This window comes from Nothoprocta perdicaria, unplaced genomic scaffold (genome assembly GCF_003342845.1).
Source record: "Nothoprocta perdicaria isolate Ctin4 unplaced genomic scaffold, notPer1 scaffold_363, whole genome shotgun sequence".
NCBI lineage: Eukaryota > Metazoa > Chordata > Aves > Tinamiformes > Tinamidae > Nothoprocta > Nothoprocta perdicaria.
The window spans coordinates 308,183-331,304 of NW_020455603.1; the positions used below are offsets into that span (position 1 = coordinate 308,183).

General features: G+C 36.1%; 1 protein-coding gene across 5 annotated transcripts in view; it reads right to left on the reverse strand.

Annotated features, from left to right (window-relative positions):
* Positions 1 to 1,676: 1,676 nt before the first annotated feature.
* Positions 1,677 to 23,122, reverse strand: part of VSTM2A (V-set and transmembrane domain containing 2A) — a 24,819-nt gene continuing 3,373 nt past the window's right edge. Inside the window, exons 3-5 of one of the 5 annotated variants that reach the window (XM_026044440.1) lie at positions 22,980 to 23,030; positions 19,155 to 19,491; positions 1,677 to 2,183 (exon numbers count right to left, since the gene is read on the reverse strand). In XM_026044440.1, the coding sequence (XP_025900225.1) occupies positions 2,095 to 2,183; positions 19,155 to 19,491; positions 22,980 to 23,030 (477 nt within the window). In that variant the 3' untranslated portion in view covers positions 1,677 to 2,094. Of the gene's footprint in view, positions 2,443 to 5,655; positions 5,700 to 19,154; positions 19,492 to 22,979; positions 23,031 to 23,122 lie in introns of those variants that run through there. The other 4 variants (XM_026044441.1, XM_026044444.1, XM_026044442.1 and 1 more) reach the window with 4 other exon arrangements.

Genomic DNA, 23,122 nt, shown 5'->3' on the forward strand with positions numbered 1-23,122 from the left:
AATACTTTAGAGGTGGGAGGACTGTTTGCCAGTAGGCCAATTAGTTGTTATTAATATGAGGCAAAACCTTTCAAACACTCAGTAGTACAACTGAGTCATCAATTTGTCATTAAAAATTGATTTTCCCTCTTTTTTTTTTTCTGAAAGTTTCCTGAGTTGTCTATATGAGGTCATACTTTCACTCTATTTGCTACTAGTAAGAATTTTCAAGATCAAAGACTGGCTATTCCTAAGGCGAGATACTGAATACATGGATAAGACAGATAATAAATGCACGACATTACCTATATCCAAGTCATTAGCATGTTACTCATTCATTCTGTACTACATGATTTGTTCTTTTTTTCCTTTGAAAAGTTCAGAGTCTTCAAGAATGAGGCTATATGACCATTTTGAAATAAAACTATAAGCCTATAAGCCGTAGACTGGTTCTCAGTCTACCAGACATCCTCTTTTATCTCCCTCTCTATACATCTTTAGAATGAGGAAAACTTACAAAGCTGACCACACTGCAGCTGCTTAATATGGTTGTGAATAGATCCTAATAAGCATATGGCATATACAGTTATCTGTGCAAATTAAAGGGTTTGGATTGTTCAGAATATGTAGAAATGAGGGAGACCAGCCGGGAAAAAAAAAGTCCTGATTGCAGCAGCAAGTGGTTGCAATTTTTCCTTCCTGCGTTAATGAATGTAATTCATGTAATGCATATTATCTCAGTCAACAGCAAGATTTTCATGTTCAGTTCACAGACAAAGTATTTTAATTAAGAATATGAATAAGCAATGACAATCCAGTTGCAGAAAAAGCAAGAAAGGGCACTTTTTGGCCCATATGTGTGGAGTCACTTTGTTAATATAGTTTATCAATATAATAAGCTCACTTTCCTAAACTCTTTGCCAAAAGAATGTCCTTTAAGTCATATTCTTATGACTCTCTAACCTTCCTTTATATGCAATATTTGACTGCAAACCTTTATTTTACAGTCTCTGGTGATCAAATCACTTCATCCTCTATAAACATAACAAATGAAAAAAGCTTTCAGCTACTGAACTCCCACGCAACATACACAAAACTAAAATAATTCATTGTCTAGAGACCATAACAAATTTTAATGTGCATTTACAGAGTAAACAGAGAGCCGGTAGGGGTCAAACCCGTGGAAGTGAATGTATGCATTACAAAATCCACACAATACTGGATTACAAACTAAAAAGTGATGTTTTGTCAAGAAAGGAAATAAGATGTATATTGGTGGCACGACATACAGTTAAGATTAAAAACTGGCTTGCATGAGGACCAAAGTATGTCTACTCTGAAGTAATATCACATAGACTGTAAGCAATTTACAGAATTTAGGTTAGTTTTGCATATACAGGAGTTGCAAAATTAGAGAAAACACATTGAAATATAGAACATACACACACACAAAAAAAAAGGTGTATATATATCAACCTCCACGCTGTTGTCAGGGGTTGGCCTAAGTCAGCAAATGCCACCATTGAACAAGAAACAAAACAAAAGAGGAGTGGAAAAACCCACAGTGGGGAGTGATGGGAAAAAGAAAATTAAAAGAAAAGAAAAAAACTCTCATTTGTTTGCCAGAAGCTGTGCCCTTACTCTGTTTAGCTTTTCTTTTTCCTCTCTATTCCTCATGAAAAAAAAAAAAAAAAAGGAGAAAAAAGACTTTTTGACAAAGTTTGTGAGGTTCTTTATCAGGGTTGACGTTGATTCATTCTGTTTGTTTCATTATTTGGCCTCTGTTTGCTTCATAGCTGGAACAATTCTTTCAACACAGGAAACTAAATGTCATCCATGGTTAATTTTATAATACCGATGACTCGCAGGCCAACCCCTGAGAAGTCAAGGACATGAGGCTTCTACTTGCCAAGAGAAAAGGAAAATAGGTCTTGCTGTTACAAAATGTCCTATTACTTCACGCCAGTTCTCTTCAAATAAATGATCAGTGATATGCCAAAGAAAATAAGATCTATCAAGAAAACATGTGATATCCTCTTCTTATAATATTTATTTATTTATTTATTTAGTATTTTTGTTTGTACTTCCTGTAGAAGGTGCTCCTTGTGTAGAGATTTAGAGTACATTGGGTGCAGAGTGATGGTTGGAGGTTAGGGTCAACTTTGCTGTCCGCTCCGTGGATTTTACAGGCGATATGCTCTTTGCTTTAAGAAGAGAAAGTGATATTGGAAAAAGTCAGCACTTTTAGATTAAAGCAAAGCACCCTTCACAAAGCCACAAACAAGAAGCAGGACAGAAAGTCCATGGCTTGTAGCTATCCTCGCACCTGCGGAAGAAGTTATAAGATATTCGCTCATCTTGCAGATTTCCAATGTTCCTTATAAGGCTGTTTTAAACACATACATTTATATATTAATTAGCTCGCCAGGTTGGCTCTGGTGCTCATGAATGTCTTGGCATGCACTGCAAATGATAACACAAAATATTTCAGTCCCGGAGAGGTTTGCCTGTATTGCTTTGCTTTTGTTTCTTGTATGTTTTGAACAACGTAACCCAGTAACCATATACCAAGAGGAACAAACGCCTTCCCCCTCATTCTTTACACAAGCATTGCTAGATGTGGGCAGTGACGGCGAGGACTGATACTGAACAAGCCGTCCCGTGGCTACCTAGTATTGCTTTGAAAACCAGAGGCGATGCTGGAAAATAGCTGTGCTAGTTACAAGGGGAAACAAAATGTCAAAATGTTGGAGTGGTATTTATTTTCAAGAAATTGTTTTTTCCCAGATTTTTTTGTTTGTTTGTTTTTCTAGCAATCTATGAAAGCAATGATATATATCATTATTCCTCAAAACATACTTTGTATTTAAATTTATCAGAATAAAAACATGCACTAATGAATTTGAAATATTGACACACGAAACACATGCGGATTTAGAGGTGTTAGACACCAAGTCTTAGTACTTGATAACTCCCTGTAGCATAAATAATTACATTCAGAACTTGAAACATATTACTTGAGGTGTAAACCATAAACTGGATTTCATTAACCAGAATAAAACCACTAATTATAACAGGTTAAAGCATGATTAATAGATTTTATCTCTGTGTCTATTTGAATAGAATTGAGTTTATTGATGGTTATCGACATCAAATCTATGATGTTGTTATATGCTGTCAATAATAGTACCAGACTTTTAGTAGCTTATTATTATTTAGTAGCTTATTATTTTTTAAAAAATCTATTAATCATATTTAAGTTACTTTTATGAAGAACTTAATATTAAATTGAATATTGAGTTTTATTGCAGCCCCCAAAAACCTTGTGTTTCTCTTCGTAGTGAAAGCAAAAGAACTCAATGCTATGCTCATTTGTTTTAAGTTTTCAAACATATATTAGCAAAACATTCTTCTATAGCTGCTATAAGTTATATAGCTTGTATAGCTATATACTTGCTGTTCATAAGAAGTTTAACAAGAAGTATTTCAATTCCTGTCTTTTGTAAATTTTCCCCTCCAGAAAGCATATTAAACTAAATCCTACATTTCTGAATACTGTTTCCTTTTGTAAATACATGGTGTGAGACATTATACATGTATAGTAATTGCTATAAAAGACTTCGAGTTCTCTGTAATATACACAGGAGTTTCAGATGTATCTGTTATATTTCAGTTTTCCACATGTGAACTGAACTTGTGAGTGAATATAAACTTCTGAATAGAGAGACAAGTCTTAGAGAACAAGCTTTTCAAAAGAGTCAGAGGGAGCTGTGTGTTCAGTTACTGTTGAATGTAGATGGGAAACACAAACCCAATTTTCATGCACCCATCTGATAGCTCTAGCCTGCCTGTACTAGGCTGCAGTAGTCTTCCATGCTTCACAAAGCACATACTCTGTGTGAGAAACTGAACCTTCAAATAAGTACTCATGTAAATTTGCTGGGGCTTCTTCCTGTGGATTGCTCTCATGGGGGTAGTATTTCTGTGCTTCAGTCCACAGGTCAAATTTACTTTTCTGTTTTCAATATTATCATAGCATGGCTTTATTTTCCATTTTATATAAACATAAATCTGTCATTTGACAGATTTTTATAAATATTTTTTCTCTCCCTAAAAGAATTTAGGACCTTTTGTATTGTTAGTTTACTTTATGTTATGTTGAATTACTTTCATTCTTTTTATTTTTAAATATCTTTTTAATCAAATAAAATACTCTTGAGCAATGTATTTCCTCTGCATTAAATATACAGAACACAAATAAGGATAAATGCTCACAAGAGTCTCATGAATATTTGTTAAGATAGATTTTTTTTTAACAACATTATAATTTGAGAATTTGAAAACTATAATGTGTAGAAAAGAAACAGTGATACAAAATAGATTTGGCGTAAACTGTTTCATTGTGCAAAAAAAAAGAACCATAATACTTGTCGGAAAATGTTCTTTTTTTGTTGTTGTTGTTTGTTTGTTTGTTTGTTTGTTTTTTGCTTTCTTCGGTAGCCTGTAGTTCCTAAAGTCACATGTTGCATACATATGATGTATTTTTTATAAATATGTATAATTCATTCATTGTATAAATTCCCATCTCCTTTCAGTATTGTCACATATTGTACATGCTTTTTTTTGTAAATGGTGAGTTTGCTTGTCTTGAAAGGAATTTAGCTCTTTATCTATATAGATACAGTAAGTGCAAGTTGAAGCAATAGAGAACACCTAAGAAAAGTTAAAGGAATTACTGCTGCTAAAACAATTTTAGCCTCTAAGTGAAGAAAGAAGCTGTAGGATTGCTAGAAATCACTTTAGGTATTACAGTGTGCAATGTGCTTTGCAGGGTTTCAGGAACTGATTAGTATATCCTAATGCCATATCAGTGCCTTCATTAGTGCTTTCAAATAATTTAGCTTGCAAAATACTGTCAAACTCGAGCTGGCGCATTTTCAGCAATACTTCCTCAATTAAATGAATATGTGGCAAGTATGATGATTAGGTGCATTCTTATCAGTGGTGCCTTGCTAAATACAGTGAGAGTTTAAGTATTCTTTGGTTTGCTTTTTTTTCCAGATTTTTGTTTTTACTCTCATGAACTTAGATATCTCTGTAGTTTTTGGAAGGGTGAAAGCTGCAAATATAGAACACACTAAACACTCTGTTACCAAGCTAGCTACCCCAAGTAGATTCTTGATCTCTTCCTTTTCCTGTTTCATATCTATTTGTTTATTTTTTTTCTATCTTATTAAAAGATGAGCTAAGAGAAATAGGTATGGAATTTCCATTTTGACTACAAATCTAGATTTCCCAAGAAGTCATAGAGTATTTTAATGAGAAATTTATTTTCATTTTTATACACTTAAATCAGAGGCAAATTTCAGACCAAAATCCAAATCCAAATGTCTCCAAAATATAGAGTATGCAAACTCAGAATTTTTATACAGATTCACTTTGATTGTATAGAGGTGACCAGAACTGGAAAAGTATCACTGGGACTGTGAGCACAGTAACATTAGTACAAAAGTATCAGTGTGATGGTGTGTTTGCTAAATTACTCATTCTCCTGTCATTTCTAACATTATTTCTCAATTAACGTAGTGAGAGCTAAAGAGATTTTTTTTTATTTCAGGTCAATTGTATTACCCTCAAAGGTAGTAACTTAGAAGAAGAATGGTGGTGTGTATGGATCCACTGTGTGGCCCATCAGCCATGGGAATCCAGCTGTATTCTTGCTGTGAAAAGAGAAAAGGTGAACATCCATGTATTGTTTTCTGTTTCCTGCCACTGACATCCATCAAAACCGGCAAATGTTGGTGAAATATTTGCACTTTTTCCTATCAAAAAATAGGCTGTTTTGTCAAAGGCATGTGAGAAGTTTCTGTGTAACAGTGTGAAAGAGTAGTTCATGCCATTACGCCCTTTGAAACAGTGTTTTGTTCAACCTGAGGTTTACTTAAATGCCAGGAGAACTAAGAAAGGAAAACAATAGCAATAAGTAATTATGTCCTTATTGCTTAAAATAATAAATAATCTATGTCGTAAATGCTCAGCCAGATTTCTTCACTGCATGTACTGAATGACTAAATATAAATTTTATTCTGTTAATGAGATTAATTTTGTAATGTCTCAGTATAACATATTGCTTATCAGCAGAAGCTGTACATTTTAAGTGAACATGAAATGGAGGTGATCAAAAAGCTAGTTAGGATGCCTGCATGATTGTCATTCCTAGCTTTCACCAAGTTACCAATCAGACAAAATTTGTATAAAAATATGTGGGTCTTGAGGCGGCAAGCCAAGAAAAGCTAATGCTGTTTTTGTAACTTTGCCCATTTAATTTTCACAAATGGAGAAAAAAAAAAAAAGCAACAGTTTATAAAGTCAGCAGCTGTTTTAGATGGTATAGTATTAGAATATGATATTTGTGAGAGTACCTTACAAATTTCATCCTGATGGTTAGCAAGCAATTTGCATCTGTAAGGGTCTAGCAGTTTGAAATGCTTTGGGCTTGCTAAGGTTTGGAAAGATACTGGTTGGTAATAGCCTACTGCACTTTGATTCTTAATACCTCTCTCTCAGAGCTATTAAACTATGAAAACTAAATATGTCAACTTATACTTGCAATGGATAGTCTAATATCCTACAATTTGTGAATTCTATAGCACTACTTTAATATTTTATTCATTTCATAAATTTAAGGAGGTATATCTTTGTATTTCTTTTAAATATTAAGCCAGTGATCACAAGAGAAAATTAGTGTCCCAAACAGGGTCTTGGTTTAGTGCTGACTAATACGTGAAAAATACAGCTAGTCACACAACAATCCATTCTGGATTCTCTGTATGTATCACCCAATGCTGAGCAATCCCTAAGTATATCTAAGGGATTCCTTCTGTGCATGTGCTGAATACAAAGCAATTTCATTATATTATTGGTTTCTGAAATCACAGAGGTGTGACAATTTGGCAGTTTTACTTTTCATGAACTTATGCTAACATTTTCTTCCATTTTTGCAGTGCCCAGCTTGCTGTCCTGCAACAATCAGTTTTGCTGCTTAGATTCGAAATAGTCTTATTGTCAAGCCCCATTGAAACCATAGGAAATCATAATTTAGTATGATTTCTATGTAAAATAAGTAAAAGATCATAGAACACCTGCTGTAATTTTCCTGGGATATTCATGAACCACAGATTTATTGGAAAGCCCTTCCACATTTGAGTCCATAAAGATAGGTGAAACTCAGTAGGGTTGTTTTTATTTCAAATTTGATCTGAGTTTATCTCACAAAGGTTTGAAATAAATGCATTCTTTCTCTTTGGCCTACCAATTGCTGTCTTTGTTTATGAAACAAGTTCTTCTGAACTGTGGAAATCATAATGATACTTATCTCTTTTATACAGCTGGAATATAGGATGATTAAGGGAATGGAACATCTCTCGTATGAAGAGAGGCTGAGTGAGCTGGGCCTGTTTTCTCTGGAGAAGAGAAGGCTCAGAGGGGATATGATTAATATGTATAAGTTCAGGAAGGGAGAATGCAGGGAGGAAGGGGACAGGCTGTTCTCACTGGTGGCCAGCGATAGGACGAGGGGTAATGGCCACAAGCTGAAACACAAGAAGTTCCGTCTCCAGGTGAGGAGGAACTTCTTTACTGTTAGGGTGACAGAGCAGTGGAACAGGCTGCCCAGGGAGGTTGTGGAGTCTCCTACTCTGGAGGTCTTCAAAACCCGCCTGGATGCCACCCTGTGCCACATGCTCTAGGTGTGCCTGCTTGAGCAGGAAGGTTGGACTAGATGATCTCTAGAGGTCCCTTCCAACCTTAAATATTCTGTGAATCTGTGAATCTGTGAATATATATATGCACTTGGAAAGAAAAAATCCCTTTAAGAAATATAAGATTCTCCTTTCTCTTCTCAAGGAAATTCCTTCTGATGTATATTTTAAGGACTAAATATTACAGTTAAATTTTGGGGAAACAAACACTGGAGGAGAAGTGGGTATAATGTTCAACATAGATATTTTAGCTGACGCTTCCAGTTTACCCATCTCCATTGGATGCACACTTGTCAATCTTCTATCTATTCATCTTGTATGCTGCACAAAAATAGACTTCTAATTCTTTTAACAATTTTCAAGAAGAGCAGCTAACGCATTAATCGAACTGATAGAAATTTAGACCAGCATATTTATTGAGTTTCAATGAGTTTCTGCCAGTAATGCCCAGAGAAACCAGCAAGGAAGAAGAATGGAGTCCTGATTATTCCCTTGCTTTGTCTAGGAAAGGCATTTGGGCAAACAGAGGTCTTGGGCACTGCCACAGCTTAAAAGAAAATAAGAGTAAACTCTGATTAGAGGAGAAACCTGGGTGAAAGCCTTGTGTCACTATAACTTTCTGGGTTGAGGCTGGTCACAGCCTTTAACTTGCTTCCAGCTATGCCTAAAGCCATGTTCTAATGCAAGATGAGATGGAAACACTTGTGAGAAAGATCTCAGGAGACTTCAGACACAGTAAAATGATACTTGCTTTCAAGCTGTGGTCCAGGAAAGGTCACAATAAATCTATGAAAGGACAATAGTTAGCACTATGAAAAGAAAAAGAAAGGCAAAATAGCCAAAGCAGATAATAAAGATGAGTGGAAATTTGAATGATTTTGTAATTTCAGAATGCTGGGAAAGAAAGAAGTAGAATTGTTGGTAAACTGGGGTTACCAAAAGTGGTATTTTACATTCTGGCTGTGTTATACATATTCTATTACCTCAAACTGTACCCAAGGAGAGAGTTAAGTCTTGATTTACCTGTGCAACATAACTCTGAGTCACTTTTTTTAATGTTCAAGCATCTCTCCTTATTTAACCCTTGACTGCAAACAGGCTTTATACTTGTGCCATCAGTCATTTGTACTTCCCAACCCAGCATTCAATATGAAGAAGCTAAAATAATTCTTTTTTATTATTATTATTATTTTTTATTTCAGACAACCTAACCATGATATCCTTTTAGCTTGAATGGCAGAAGGGAGTGCTGAAACCCTAAAATATGTAGCTGAAGTGGGAAATGCATCAGCATTTGTAGATTTTCATACTGTTCTGATGAGAAGAGCCAAAAATATCCCATTGAATTAAAACAAATTGCACTGCAAAAATAAATTGGACAATCTAATTGTTTTAGTCTGAATGTGGCATAATTTTTCTTTATTCTCTTACTTTCATCTCCTTTATCCTCTAATTCACAATTCCCAATCCCATTCCCATTAATGCCTTTCCTTCTGTTTTAATACACAGCTTGGTTTAAATTGCATTAATAAATAATTGAAGATTAAATGATGCTTTTCATAGCAGCATGATTAGGAAGTCTTCACAGTACTACTTTTGTCTTGTGAGTGTCTCTACTTTCTCTAGCAGTTATCTAAGAAAAGCATCTAAGAATCTAAGTTGCTTTGGTCTAAAAGTAGGATTAGGAATCTGGACAGGCTCTCCCATGAAAAATTCAGTTCCTGAAATTTCAATTTCTTTAATGTTTTTCACATAGGATTCTTAATCAAACTTAAAGAAGTAAATTAGCATTAGATGAGACACATGTTAGTGGAAATGAGGTGCAGATGATTTGCCCCTGGCAGTCAGGTGATATGCAAAGAGTGTGTCAGTATCAAAATGATTTTTGAACATAAGATATACAGCTTTCATCTTTAGATGCACCCAGAAGCATGTTCCCCCTTCTAGCAGCTTAAACTTTTTTTTTTTTTAGTGTTCAGCTGCTTCAAATTTCATGCTTTCAGACAAGGTTTCTATCCAAGTCTCTGAACTGTAGTGCCTGTAAGTAATTCCACTGCTATAGTGTGGATTCTCTTATCTCGATAGCCAAACTTCCTTGACTCTTCTTATGAGAACACATTCTGTGTGTCTTTTGCTTTTGGTCACAAACGTTGAGCCATCATCCATTTGTGATGGATATGCTAATTCACTCTCTCTATTTAGTACTTCAGCAGGTAAACTTTTTACACTGAATATCTCTCATATGTATAAGTAATCCACTTACTTCGGCTATTTCTAGTTCAGCGAGGAAGTACTTTTTCGGAAAGAGGTTACAAGTAGAAGTGTTTGCACAGCATCTGTGGAACATGAGTGTTAGCTATTTTACCTAGTGTGAGAAGCAACTGCACACTGTATTAGTTAAAGCTGAATAGGACTGGTAAACTCAAAGAAATGCAAACTCTAATTTAGTTCATTTGTAGTGTTAATCCTATTGTTTAGAGCCATTAGCAACATGTTTTGTGGCTGTTCTTACCTGTACTGAACAGCTTTCTGCACCAGAAAGCTATGGATATAAAATATCTCAGGCATTTTTTTCTTTAATGTATGACAGAAAAAAAATGAGGAAAGTGATGCACAGAAGTGCACCAAGTTTATCTGCAGAAAATGGCTGAATCCAAAGTAAATACAAGCTTCTGTGGCTGACTTGTGGTAACACATCCTCATCTCATACATATGACTTATGCCTCAACTGGAATGAAGGTGGCAACTTCAGCATTTAAACAAAACTCTTCTTCAATTAAGTTTATTGTTAGTACCTCCCTCCTTCTACTGTCTACTAAATGTGACCCCATCCAAGTACTTTTATAATCCAAATAAGTGTGCGTATATTTGTTATATGCAACATTGTAGTTAAACTGGCCGCAGCGACATTTCTGAAAGATACTTTAAAGTTACCTACAAAGGGTAAGTTTTATTTGAAGAAAAATATAACTGAACTCATCGCTTCCTTCCCCTGTGCGTTTCACATCCTGTTCATCTTTTTATCTATTACAAAAAGTTTTAAGTAGGATGGTCTTTAATATTACTATATCATCTTCAACAGCATTGTCATACTAAGAAAAACAAAGAGGCTTATTGTAACTCAGGCAGAAGGAAAATTATCATTCTTCTTAAATATTTCAGCATGAGATATTCAATGTCTTTGCTCACTTTTCACACCTGACACTGCTTAGGCTTGTGTTTGACATATAGTCAATCTGATCTCCTTCTATTTATGTCATTCTAAAGAAGAGGTATTTCCATGGAATTCAACTAAGCTCCCATTTATCTGTATCCCTCTGACTAATCAGTCTGTTTTTTTTTTTTTTTTCTTTCTGATTCCTGGATTGCAAGTGTTTTGAGGCAAGGACCATTCTTCTAAGCCTTTGTTTGCCTGATGGATAATGAAGTTGTTACAGAGATTAGAACAATACTTCTGACTAACAGAGCGTACCTCTATCTAAAGGCTGTGACTCATGCGCTCATAATGGTTTTAGCTGCAGCAGTTTAAGATTTTAGTGCCTCCAGCTCTCTTATCTCTTTCAGAAATTACAACTCCCATAATAGGAGTGACAGAGGCAAGCATGTGCCACCTCTTCATCTGTTTCATTAAACAACACATCTGTCAAAGTCCACTGGCTTAATTTTATATTTGAGATTGTGAACTGGGACAGCTGAGTAGCTGGCACCTGTTTTCTTCTCCCACCCTGGTCTGGAACAATAGCTGCTCAGCTAGGACAAGGGGCTCATCTATGCTTCAGAGCAGCAACATTTTAAACTATAAGAGCCAACTCAGAGTTCACAAGTCATAACTTTCACTCTTGCATCTCTGACGATACAAATAAAGATAGACAAGTTATTACCACTAAAAATTACCACAATTACCACTGTGCATGTGGTCAAAATGATACATTTTTAGAAGGCAGCTTGAAGGATTTGTTCTGAATCTCATATTCATTTCATCTTCTTGACATTCTGAAGTTTTGGGGGTTTTTTTTCTACTTTTATTTCAGATTTTTTTTTACCTTTTTTTTCCCATATTCTGCAGTGTGAGCACAATCATAGTCATGTAATGTTCTTCTTCATTATTCAAAGACTCCTCAACTATAAAGCAGTTGTTCATTAATATATATTGTGTGCACATGAAGGATTAAACACAACATCAAACAGATATTTGAGCTGTCATTTCGGCAGGTGAGTGTTTCAGAAATATGATACCATGTAGTCATATTCTCCAAAGGTATTAATCACTATTAATTTACTGCAGTATTTTGCACCATCTGGAAGTTCAGCTCTTTGTGAGATAGATCTAACTGATCACCACTTCTTGACTTCATAATAAATTTATTTGTTCTCCAAGACAAAATATCTTCTCCATTTAACACTTTGTTCAGTCACACAGTGTGAACTGGGGAAAGGTGTACACCATAACTCTATAATCTAGAATAGAGGGTTCATTCTTCCCCTTCTGTTTTACCAATAGCTTCTTGGCGGTAGTAGAAATCAGTTCCCAGTAGCTCTGAAAGCAAAATCAGTGTTGTAATTTGCTATCTGCTTTCTTGTTGCTGTTGATGAACACACAGATCATACGCGTGAAGACTGGTGGCTGCAGCAGTTCGCTTTCATCTTTTTGTTCTTTTCAGTACATTAGCAACTTTGTTCCAAGACAGTAGCATTTGTCAGTGGGTGGGGGACAAACTGCAGTGAGGTGGATCATACTGCAACACCCATAAACAGACAGGGTAGCAAATTGCACTGCCAAAAAGCATGACAGCGATTTTCTTATGATAAGGTAGAATGTAGGGGTTGGAATAGTCTTTTCTTCACAAAGCTGGGGAAAGATCATCAACTGTTCTTCAAAATAACATCCAGCTTTATCATCAGCAAAGCAAAATTAATTAATTATTACTCTAGATATATATATATATAAAAAGGTTATGTGTCTGGAATGCCTCTGAAGGTTGTGAATTATGTAGTCAGATCAAAAATTCCTGTCCAGAGAATAAGCAGATACTAAGAGAGTTGAGCTTTTTAGCTAATCTGGGTTGAGGTTTCAAAGAGAAATGCTAGAAGAAAGTCCATCAAAGTGAAAGGAAAAAAGTAAACACACATGAAAGATGCAGGAACAAAAACAACCCCGCCCAACTCTGAATCTGAATGAGTTGAAAATAGCAGTTTTCGGGTTTTTTTTTTTTTCCCTTCTGCACTCTGTTTACAGACAGCTTTGCTGTTCTAAACTTCCTCAGATGGCATGAGTGAGGTAAAATTGGATTCTTCTCACGTTTCACCCTCATTTTATGAGGAAGGAGAACATTCATTCTTATCCTCATGCCTGAGCCAAATATACTGCTATTGCTGTTCTTTTGGCTTCCAGTGGAGTTGTATCCAATCCAACCAGCAGATAATTCCAGCCATTCTTTAAAAATTACAAGTGATGCAAAGGATTTTGGAATCAAGTAATGCAACATAAAGTGGAAACTTCCTGCTTCTTATCTGAAACAAGCAAAAATGTCCTCTGCTTCTCTGTATATGCTTCAAGTAACATATGGCTTTTGTTCTGAAGCAAGGAAATCCCATTCGTTATTTAAAGAGCAAACCCTGTCACATATTCTGCTGTCTCTGATGACCCAGTGCAAACTGATGGTGCAGCAATGAGAAGCAGTTCCAGTTAGCTGACAAACAGCTCATAAACAACTTATTTTTCTTCTCTTCCCATCTTTTCTTTTCTTTCTTTACTAGCTGTGTGACCCATCTGTGAACTTTTCAGTGGTTAAATACCATAGAAAGTTATATCAGGCTGTCATAGCATTGTAACTGTGATTCCTCTGCTCAGTAATTTTCTGTGCGGCCCTCTACCTCTTTTTACTTATCAGTTTTGTCCTGAAGGAGAGGTGACTCTAAAAGATTCATTTAAATAGCTAAAAGGAAAGGAAGAGATGGCTTTAAGTGCAAACACAGCTGTGGTAGATGAATAACCAAATATAGGGGTAAGGATATTAAAAGAATAAGAAAGATTGCATTATACATATGCACAGATAAACAAAAGTTTAGATGAAGAAAGGGTGAGATGTATTTCTTCGCTTTGAATATATAGTTCCTGATGTATTTTTCCTCACTGTTTCTGGATTGACTTCATGGGAGGCAGATATCTAGTACAGCATCCAAAGACAATTTTCCATGTTTTCAAGCATAGAACCTGTAAGTTATTTGAAAAAGCAGCTATTCAGTAGTAGTCCAAGTTATGTCTATCCATATAGATGGATATCTGTCTGGATATCCAAACAGATATCCAGACAGGAAATCTGTCAGGAAAACACCTTTCCTATAGTTGGCTGATTCTGATCTACCACTACTTGCTTTCTGAAATTCCCTCTTACCTTTGAATGTGGTTCTCTAAGGTATCTAAGGTATCTTTACAAGCACCAGGGGTATGAAGATGCCATATATGTATTTGACTAGGTCAGAATCCATGATCATCTCAACAAAGATTAGAAGACCGTGATTTTCTTCTAGAGTTCAGCCTTAGTGCTTAACTATGGGCATAATTAGGAATGCAAATAGTTTCTCTGATTTCACAGATGTTTGATATTAAGGATGTCCAGAATTCAGTCTGGCCTGAGCATGTGGACAGTAGATACTGACTTGCATGATGTATGGGTTCCATTTTTAACTTGTGATGACAGAAGTCCAACTCCACTACCTTTTTATTTTGTTACTAAATTCAGCCAGATTAAGTTTGAGGAGTAGGTATTTAAATGAATACTTTTGTTTCTTTCATTAAGTATACACATATAAAAAATGAAGTATGTCTTTTGAAAGAAACCGAAGGTTGATAGGTCAATCTTCTTTGGAATTCTTGGCCTAAAAATTTTTTTAGCACCTGGTAAGACCCTCTTTCTTTGCCAGTGAAGTCATTTTGGGTAGAATAGCACTTCTCAGTAGTAGGACTTCTGAGGAATCCTTATAGCTTCAGTGTCAGCAACTAACTGGGTAATATGGCTACATGAAGTAAAATGGTAACCATTTATTCCATTATTTCAGAAGAGCTAAAAATATGTAGCAGATCCATTTAGAAGAAGTGAATTAAATGCAAGTTTCAAATAAAAATTACAGACTGTAATGTCTACAGGTGTAAAATAGGAATTCTTCACATCATCTTTTTCTAAGAATTTCTGAGATCTACTGCTGAGGAAGAGTCAGAACAAGAAGGACAGAATTCTCATTTTGCTTTGCTTTCACGGAGTCTTTAGAAAAGAGATGGCCTTTTTGCAGTCTGACAGTTGTAAAGACAGTTGGTACCTCCTAGTCTTGTATACTCAGCTTCTAAAAGAACAGTTTCAAAAAACAGTCTCTTTTAGTGAAGTAAACAGTAACGTCATATCTCCCCTTGGTAGAGCCTAGATCCTCAAAGGATTTTGTGAATTGGCTTTAAAATGAGTTGTACAAAACAAATAAACAAACAAACACAGAAAAAAAAAAAATAGTTGCTGTATATTCCAGAAGATTCCAGATCGGACATAAAAATGTGTTCGTAATAGGTTAGTAATAATGAATTCCTGAATTCTGTAGATAAAATGGAGACTGGAAGGAATGTCAATTGCTTATCAGTATCAGCGCCTCTTCTTCTGCATCTGTGCCTGATTAGCAGGTTGTTGATGTGGCAAAATCTTCCAAGAATTCAAGCAGCTCCATCTTAGTTAAAGACCTTCTTCCCTTTTTTGCTGCTTTTCAAGTCACTCACTGCAACTCTGCCATCATCAGAGGAACAGTTTTGGCACGTGGTTCAGTCAACGGTTGAATTTGTTACTTTAGGACAGAACAAAAGGTATTCTATCAATCTGCTGCATCTAAGCAGTCAGAAAACTGGGCCTAACATCACATCCTTATTTGCAGCTATTCCCTTTTGAGTTCTCTAGGCCCATTCTGCCTGAGTCTGGGAAGTAACTAATGGTTTTGAGTGCTTTATCAGAGCCTTGGCAGGCCAAGAGGAGTTAGAGGGACGTGGACATTCTCAGTACATCAAATTCTGCATCCCTTTGTGTTGCTATAAATGTTGAGTTAATTGAATGCAGCTAGCAGAGTTACGCTAGATTTATATCCATGAAACAGTGAGATTTGGCTTAGCCTCTAGATTATTTGGCTTCCTTTCACCTGGACTCAGCTCTTAGGCCCCAGTTAATTGAAACATTGCCTAGAGTTAGTAGGCCCTATAGTAACTCCATATTTTACCTTCGGATTATGTTATTATGAACTATGTGGGGAAAAAGTGTCTATCACTCCACCTACACAGGACATTTTCTGAATATATGCAGATTGGCCTGTCATATTACTCATATTCCTGTTATGCAGTGATGGCTTACTTCATTTACTGCTGCCCATAAATATGAAATGAAAGGGTCAAGCTGTGTAAGCTTTGACTTTTGCTTTCTTTTCTGTTTAACTTTCAGGCAGACCTTTAATGCTTCCTAGTATATTATGTAAGGCTATCTGGGAGAGATACTCTCTTTAATTTTCTTTTTTTTCCTAGCCATTACTCTAGTGATATATATGGAGGCTTTTTCGATACTCACTTTTCAGAGTTCACAAAATGGACCTCATATTGTGTTAATATACCAACTCTGGCTGTACATCCCCTTGATGATTATCACTGATATTCTCCCTTTTGGGTGAGAAAATGACAGAAATAGCTCTGCTGTTGGCAAATGATGATAGTTCAAAATGGCAATGGATATCAAATGCTTTTCAGAGCTACCTAACAAAAAAGTATAGATAAATAATTGGAGTTATGCAGAATTCTCTAATATGTAGAAATGTTAAATTGTGTTATCTATCTTTCAAATACAAATCTGGGGGACCACATCATCCGTCTACTTATGTTTGTATGAGAGTTCTTCAGAAAGAGCTGAAATGCTACTTTCCCAATAATTTCCCAGTGTCATGTTCCCCTGTACTCTAAAAGCGATTTTGTAAAAATCTGTGAACATGATAGGAAAATGTCTTGTCTGCCAGTAACCATACACTGGCTTTCTAATATGGACAGATATTTGACATATTACCTACAGTTAATAGTATTTCTCTTTTCAAACAGAATTGCTGAAGTCAATGCATTGCTCTTTGTGAATAAACACATCACAGGACTTACTATGTCTTTCAAACACAAACACCTGAGTAATAACACTAATTTTATATTAAACCCTGTTTTCATGTTCTAGGTTGGATGGATATATTTCTTGCGTGCAATTGCATGCAAGACAAGTCTCGCACATGCAAGTGTAGTTTGAACAATGTTTAAGAAGAAAGAGATTTCCCCTTTGAAAGTATAACAAAGGTACATTGCTTGAATACCATATAAAGAAAAAGTACACACAACATTTCTGTCTGTCTTTGCCATCTCCCTTCTGCTGTTCTTATGTCTCACAATTCATCAGTCCCCTTCCTCATCTGAAACTGTTCCTCCAAGTTATTTGCAGCTAAATCCCCGAAACTGCCTTGAGCTTCTGTAGGTGTTCGTATCTGTGTAGAATGAGTGTAAAATAGAGATAAAATTAAAATCAGAAAAAGGCTGGAAAACCGGGCCCAGGTTTTCTCAAGAAAAGGAAAGTGAATCTTTGTTTGGAAAATTAAACTGTTGCTCAAGAAAAATATCACCAATTATTACTGTATAGTAAAAGACTGTTAAATTATAATTAAATTTCGTAAGTTTTCCTGGTATAATTTATGTTTCTTCAGGAGATGAATTTCAGTTCTGATGAACTGTAGCATTAGTTTGTGTTACATCAGAAAACAAATGAAATAAACTATATTTTTATATATTTTATTTTAGAATTCTTCTTTGGGATTGCCTATACTTGATCTACAGTAATATTTGCTCTAGTTAAAGACTTTTCTATGTTATAACCTATTCACAAATAACAAATGCCCAAGGCACTCATCATGTAAGACATAGGTGGACTAAAGACATAAATGATATTACAAATTCAATTTTATATCCAAGTGATTTAATGGATTAGCTGATGTGTACACACTTGCGTTCCAGTGCAACGTAATCTGTAGCTATTGAGTTGACTAGTTACTAGTTTAATTAATTTCACATAGCACTGAGCATAAAGTACAATTTTCATTTTATGGGCAAGTCTATTTATGAGTCAAATGAAAAATAAGTGTTTTATGCATTTCTGTGAAAGGACAGACATTGTAAAATTATGATTTTAAATCAGTTGAAAGAGAACTAAATGTAAGCTTTAAAGCATATACAAAAATAAAATGGTGACAGTCTGTACATTATCTTTTATAATAGCAATAATAGTAATTTTCATATGAACAGATTGTTTCACTGTAAATTAAATATATTATCAAAGTTTTTTTTTTCTTTTTCTCAAATAGTTTGCATGTAAGTCAAAAGAGATTTAACAATAGATGTGCTATGAAATTTGTCATATTTACAGTTTTGATTTTGTTAACACAGTATTTGCCAACAGAAAAATGAAGAATCAGAACAAATTGAAAAGCCTTCACTATGTATTTTAAGCTAGCTGGTCACTACCTGGCTTGCTAAGATGGGACCTCAGTATAAACAGAAAAAAGACAGAAATGCTTTAACTTGCACAACTTGTTTTCCAGAAAAAAAAAAATCGATCATTTACAATATGTCTGGTTTCTTTATGCTGTCCATCTCACTGCTGTTATCATACAGTAGTGAAATATATGACAGCAAAGAATCTCCAAAGGTAGATCCTTGTATCTTTGCATGACTGCACAATGTACTGTTATCAATGTAGCAAATATAAAGATAAGGAACATAGGTCATTTATACAATGATGAAATTTTTCAAACAAGTCATAGTTGTAATCAGTTTCTAGATGGCAAACAGTTGAGGCATTGCCATTTTAAGGCATGATTCAGAGTGTCGTACTGCTAAAGATGACAAGTCCACATTCCCTGTGGAACTTTTCCTAAAGCTTACCTAAGAGAAAAAAAAATGTCAAAAACGCAGAAAAAAAAAAACAAACTATATTACTCTAGGAAGAAACACTATCTGACGGGTGTTTCATTTTGTTTACCATGCACAGCCACCTTAAAATGGGATGAATCATTCACTTGACATGCCTCTCTCCTGATTACAGGAAATTCTAAATTTAGATAAAACACCTATTCTTAGATAAAGCCAGGTGAAATGAATGCTACATACAGGGATCTAGTTTTTTGTTTGTTTGTTCACTTCTTTTGACCAAAAGATTATTTTTTGTCTCTTAGGAGGTAAAGTAATGCCAGGAAGGTTTGGGCAGAAGGAGGAGGAATAAATGAACATCACAGTCTTCCTAGTCACAACCCCTGGTTATCCTGTTGAGTACACACTGGTAAGCAATCAAATGAAATGCTCAAAATGCTTTATCATACCTGATTGTGGACTTTGTTTGGGGATTTTGGCTGCCGCTTCAGGGCTGGAGGTGGCACGAACACGCTGATTGGCAGAGTTGTGGATGCTACTTGGAACAACTGCTGAGATGTTTTTACGAGGCTTCATGTCTTGCAACCACATTGGAGATGCCTCAAAGGCTTGCATTCGCCGAGAGTGGCTGTTAGCATTGACTTTGAGAAATGCCTGGGCCTTGTATTCCTGAAGGTCTCCATAGTTGGCATCTGTCACCCTGCACTCATACAAGCCTTCATCCTTTTTTCTCACTTTTGAAATCTGCAGCTTGTGGGAGATGTCATTCCCTTGTACTTTCACTGTCTGCAAATTTTCCAAGAACAAAAAACAACATATGAGCTGTTATAATTCTTGCCCTGGGAAGACTCTAATGATGCAGAGGCTATCCAGAGAAGACCAAGTGCAGCATTAATCAGTAATGTGACACTGCTTACTTCAGGGAAGTTATTACATCCAGCAATGTAGTAAGTTATTACATCCAGCAACAGGGAAGTTATTACATCCAGCAAATCCAGCAATGGATTTGAATATTTGCTCCTATAAGAACAGTTGATGTCTTCTTTCCCAAGCTATTTAGAAGGTATGGCCAGAAATTTTAATTGGCTCAGACAAACAAGCCAAACTTCATTGCTTGTTCCAATTAATTGCTTAAGATCATGAATATTCCTAATGAGCATGCTTGTATAAGCCTAATATCTATGCATTTCTTCAGTTAAACCTTTCCAGTTATTTGGCTTTATTGAATAATTCAGTCTTTGAACCAGCACATTAACAACTTTGTTGGAGATGTTTGTCAATATTTAAACTTCTTCAGTAATTTATGAGATTAGCTTGCATTCCTCACTGTACTGAAATTGCATATTTGTCCATCAATTTGTCTCCTTCAGGTGTGTCCAAACTTTGGCTCCATTTTTGTTTTATTATCCATAGCAAGACATCTTATATGAGTTAGTTCCTTTCCTCTTATTAATATGTGTCCTTGTTAGAAGCTCTATATCATTACTACAATTTGAGAATATAAAGCAACTAATATCCAAGATCATTTAAAAGTTGTCAGCTATAAACAGACATGTGATTTATCTCTAGATGCTTTTATTATCTGAAGGTAATGTAACATATTTTTGTCTTACATAATTAAAACACACATGAGTAAATTACGCCTCCAGAAATGTCTGATAGGTATTAAGAGACATTAGGGAAGTTAACAGATTCTTTTCTGTATGTCCTTTACTTTAGAGAATTTATATTTAATTAATCGGCTATTACTTTGTATCTAGTTTAATAGTTTTGTATCTAGTTTAATATTTCATGCCTCATTGGAAGTCAATGAAGGGGGATTCAGTGGGACAGAAAGCTTAAGTTTTGAAGAACTCTAGAATCTATTTTAACTCCTCCTTAACAGTATTCTATAAATATAGGTGCAAAGGTTACTTTGTAACATATAAATGACAGGGAGTGGGATAACGTTAGAGTAATGAGTCTATGGCAAATCACAAAAAATGGGAATAGGGAACCGTAAGATGGAAACTAGGCACGTGATGATTTTACAACACCTTGTTTCTGATTGCTTACCATACTATAGTTACAAGCATTGGCAAAGCAGCTATTCTGCCTTCTTCATAAATTGGAAGAAGCAAATTGAAGAAGCAAATTGAAGCAAAGCTTGAGAATATATTACTCCTCTTAGGTGCTGGATGGAGTTTACCATCTATAGTGTTACTTGCAGTTCTGAACCTTTGACATACTGAGTTGAAAGTATGGATTGCATGCTTTCAGGCATGACATACACAATATTAATTACACAGAAATTACACAGAAAGTACTGAATAATTATTTAAACCACATTCAATAATAATAGATCTCTACTGAACAACTCATGGTCAAGCAAGAGGAATAAAGATGTTTGTTTGAGCCATCTGAATGGAGAGAGATCTGTAGGTCATATTCTGCCTTGTATGCAAAGCTAGTACTTTACTGCATTAATAGAGAGCAGAATTTATATGGGGGTTTGCATTTAAAATGTTTAGCTAATTACTGTTTAAAACCAACAGAAGCAATGGGTTTTAGCACAGCTTAAAAACCCAGTTCCCGTGTTTTATCATTTCTTGATAAAAATTTACCAAATGCACTTAAAAACTTATTCTTCTCTTCATGAAGATATTTACCATTAATATTAAAAGAGATTTTATATATGCTTCTAAGAAAAAAAAGACTGCTTTTATAGAAAGCGCTTTTAGACTGTCAACCTAATGTTGACTTTTTTTGTTGCAAATATAAAATGTATTTTATGTAACCTTATAGAAATACTGTATAAATGCCTCATCATTCATGATGAACATTCATAATAAGAGAAAGAGATTTTAACTTGAAAGATGGGACAAGTTTTTTAGACCATACCATATCACAGATCTTATAGATAGCTGTGGGGATTTAGAATCCCTACAGCATTGATTAGGAATAAATTTGTGCCAGCAGTATGTCTAGTGTTTCTTTTTTTTTCCAAAGACCTTATCTGGTCCTCACTGGTAAGGTGGTCTGCAAAGATAGCTGAAGATGTGATCCATGGCATAAATGTAGGGTGAAAAGTATCATGGGAGATATCAATATGGCCAAAACTTGTATGATTCTGAAAATAACCAGCATCTATTCTCATTTATAACTACCTACTAATCTGCATCTAGAATTACTATACCTAATTTCACTTAAACCTATCTTTAATTACCTTATTTATTATTTATTCATTTTGTGGGCATTGAAGAGAGGAGTGTACAAAAATGTTTGCATCTGTTGCTATTTTAGACTTTGCTGATAGTTAAATCCTTGGATGCTGCTGAAAGGCATTTGCTAAGGGATTGTGCCTGAAGGAAAAACTACTTCTGGAGCTCATAGGAAATACTCTAGCCACCACATCTGCTCGGTATTTCTTTCCACTGCAGTGAACACCACACCAGGACCCCACTTCCATATGTTGAGGGAGAAGGGTCTGAGCTCTTCTGAATCTGGGGCTGGCTTTGCCTGCCTTGGGTTAGGGGTCGGCAGTGTGAGGAGGTCCTTGTGTCCCTTTCCTGGACAAGGGCTGTAACAATGTTGCTTACAATTTTGAGATGTTTTACTTTTATCTCCAAATGACAGAGAGCTACCTCTGGTACTGGAAACCACTTTCTTCAAAAGGATGAAGAGCATCCTTTGGTGAAGAGCAGAGATTATTCCCAATAGGGTGGCCTTCTCCAAAGATTTTTCCAAGCTTCAAAAAGCGTTGTTTTCTACCAGTGAATATAAAACTGTGAAAACACCAATTTAAATAGCTCTCCACCACACTGAAGCAAAATACAGATTCAACTCAGACAGACTCAGCAGTTGTCCAGCGTAAGTGGAGACAAGAGCTAAAGGAATGGTTGTGGGGCACCTGCCTGCCTTGGTGGAAACAGAGGATTTGCAAGTCCATGCCATGGGCTTTTTCTCACTTGCTGATGCCTCCCCCATCCCTGGGGATTCCCAGAGATGAAGGTTGTGTGGATAAGGGCTATACCGGCACCCCCTGCTCTGAGCTGGGAAGCAGGGGAGGAAGGGGACATTGGGGTTTCTGTCTGTGTTTGTAAAGGGGATACTGAGAGAACTGGGGGGCAGACTCGAGGAGGTTGCAGCTGCAGGGACTGGGAGGCCGGAGTGAAAGCTCTCCCTGCTCCGGAGGGCTCCTCTCCCTCACCCTCCCTGTCCTTCTCCTGCAGCCCGAGGAAGCTGCCTCGACCCTTCCTCGCCCTGCGTGGCTGAGAGTTGCCGGGGCCACTTACACTTATCTTGGTGCCGTCGTTGTCCAAGTCCCGCTCGGGCAAGAGCTCCACCTGCAGGGAGAGGAGACGCCCGTGGGTCGCCTGCGCGCCCCGCCGCGGAGCCGGGCCCGCCGCCGCGGAGCCGAGGCCGCGGGCCCGGAGCC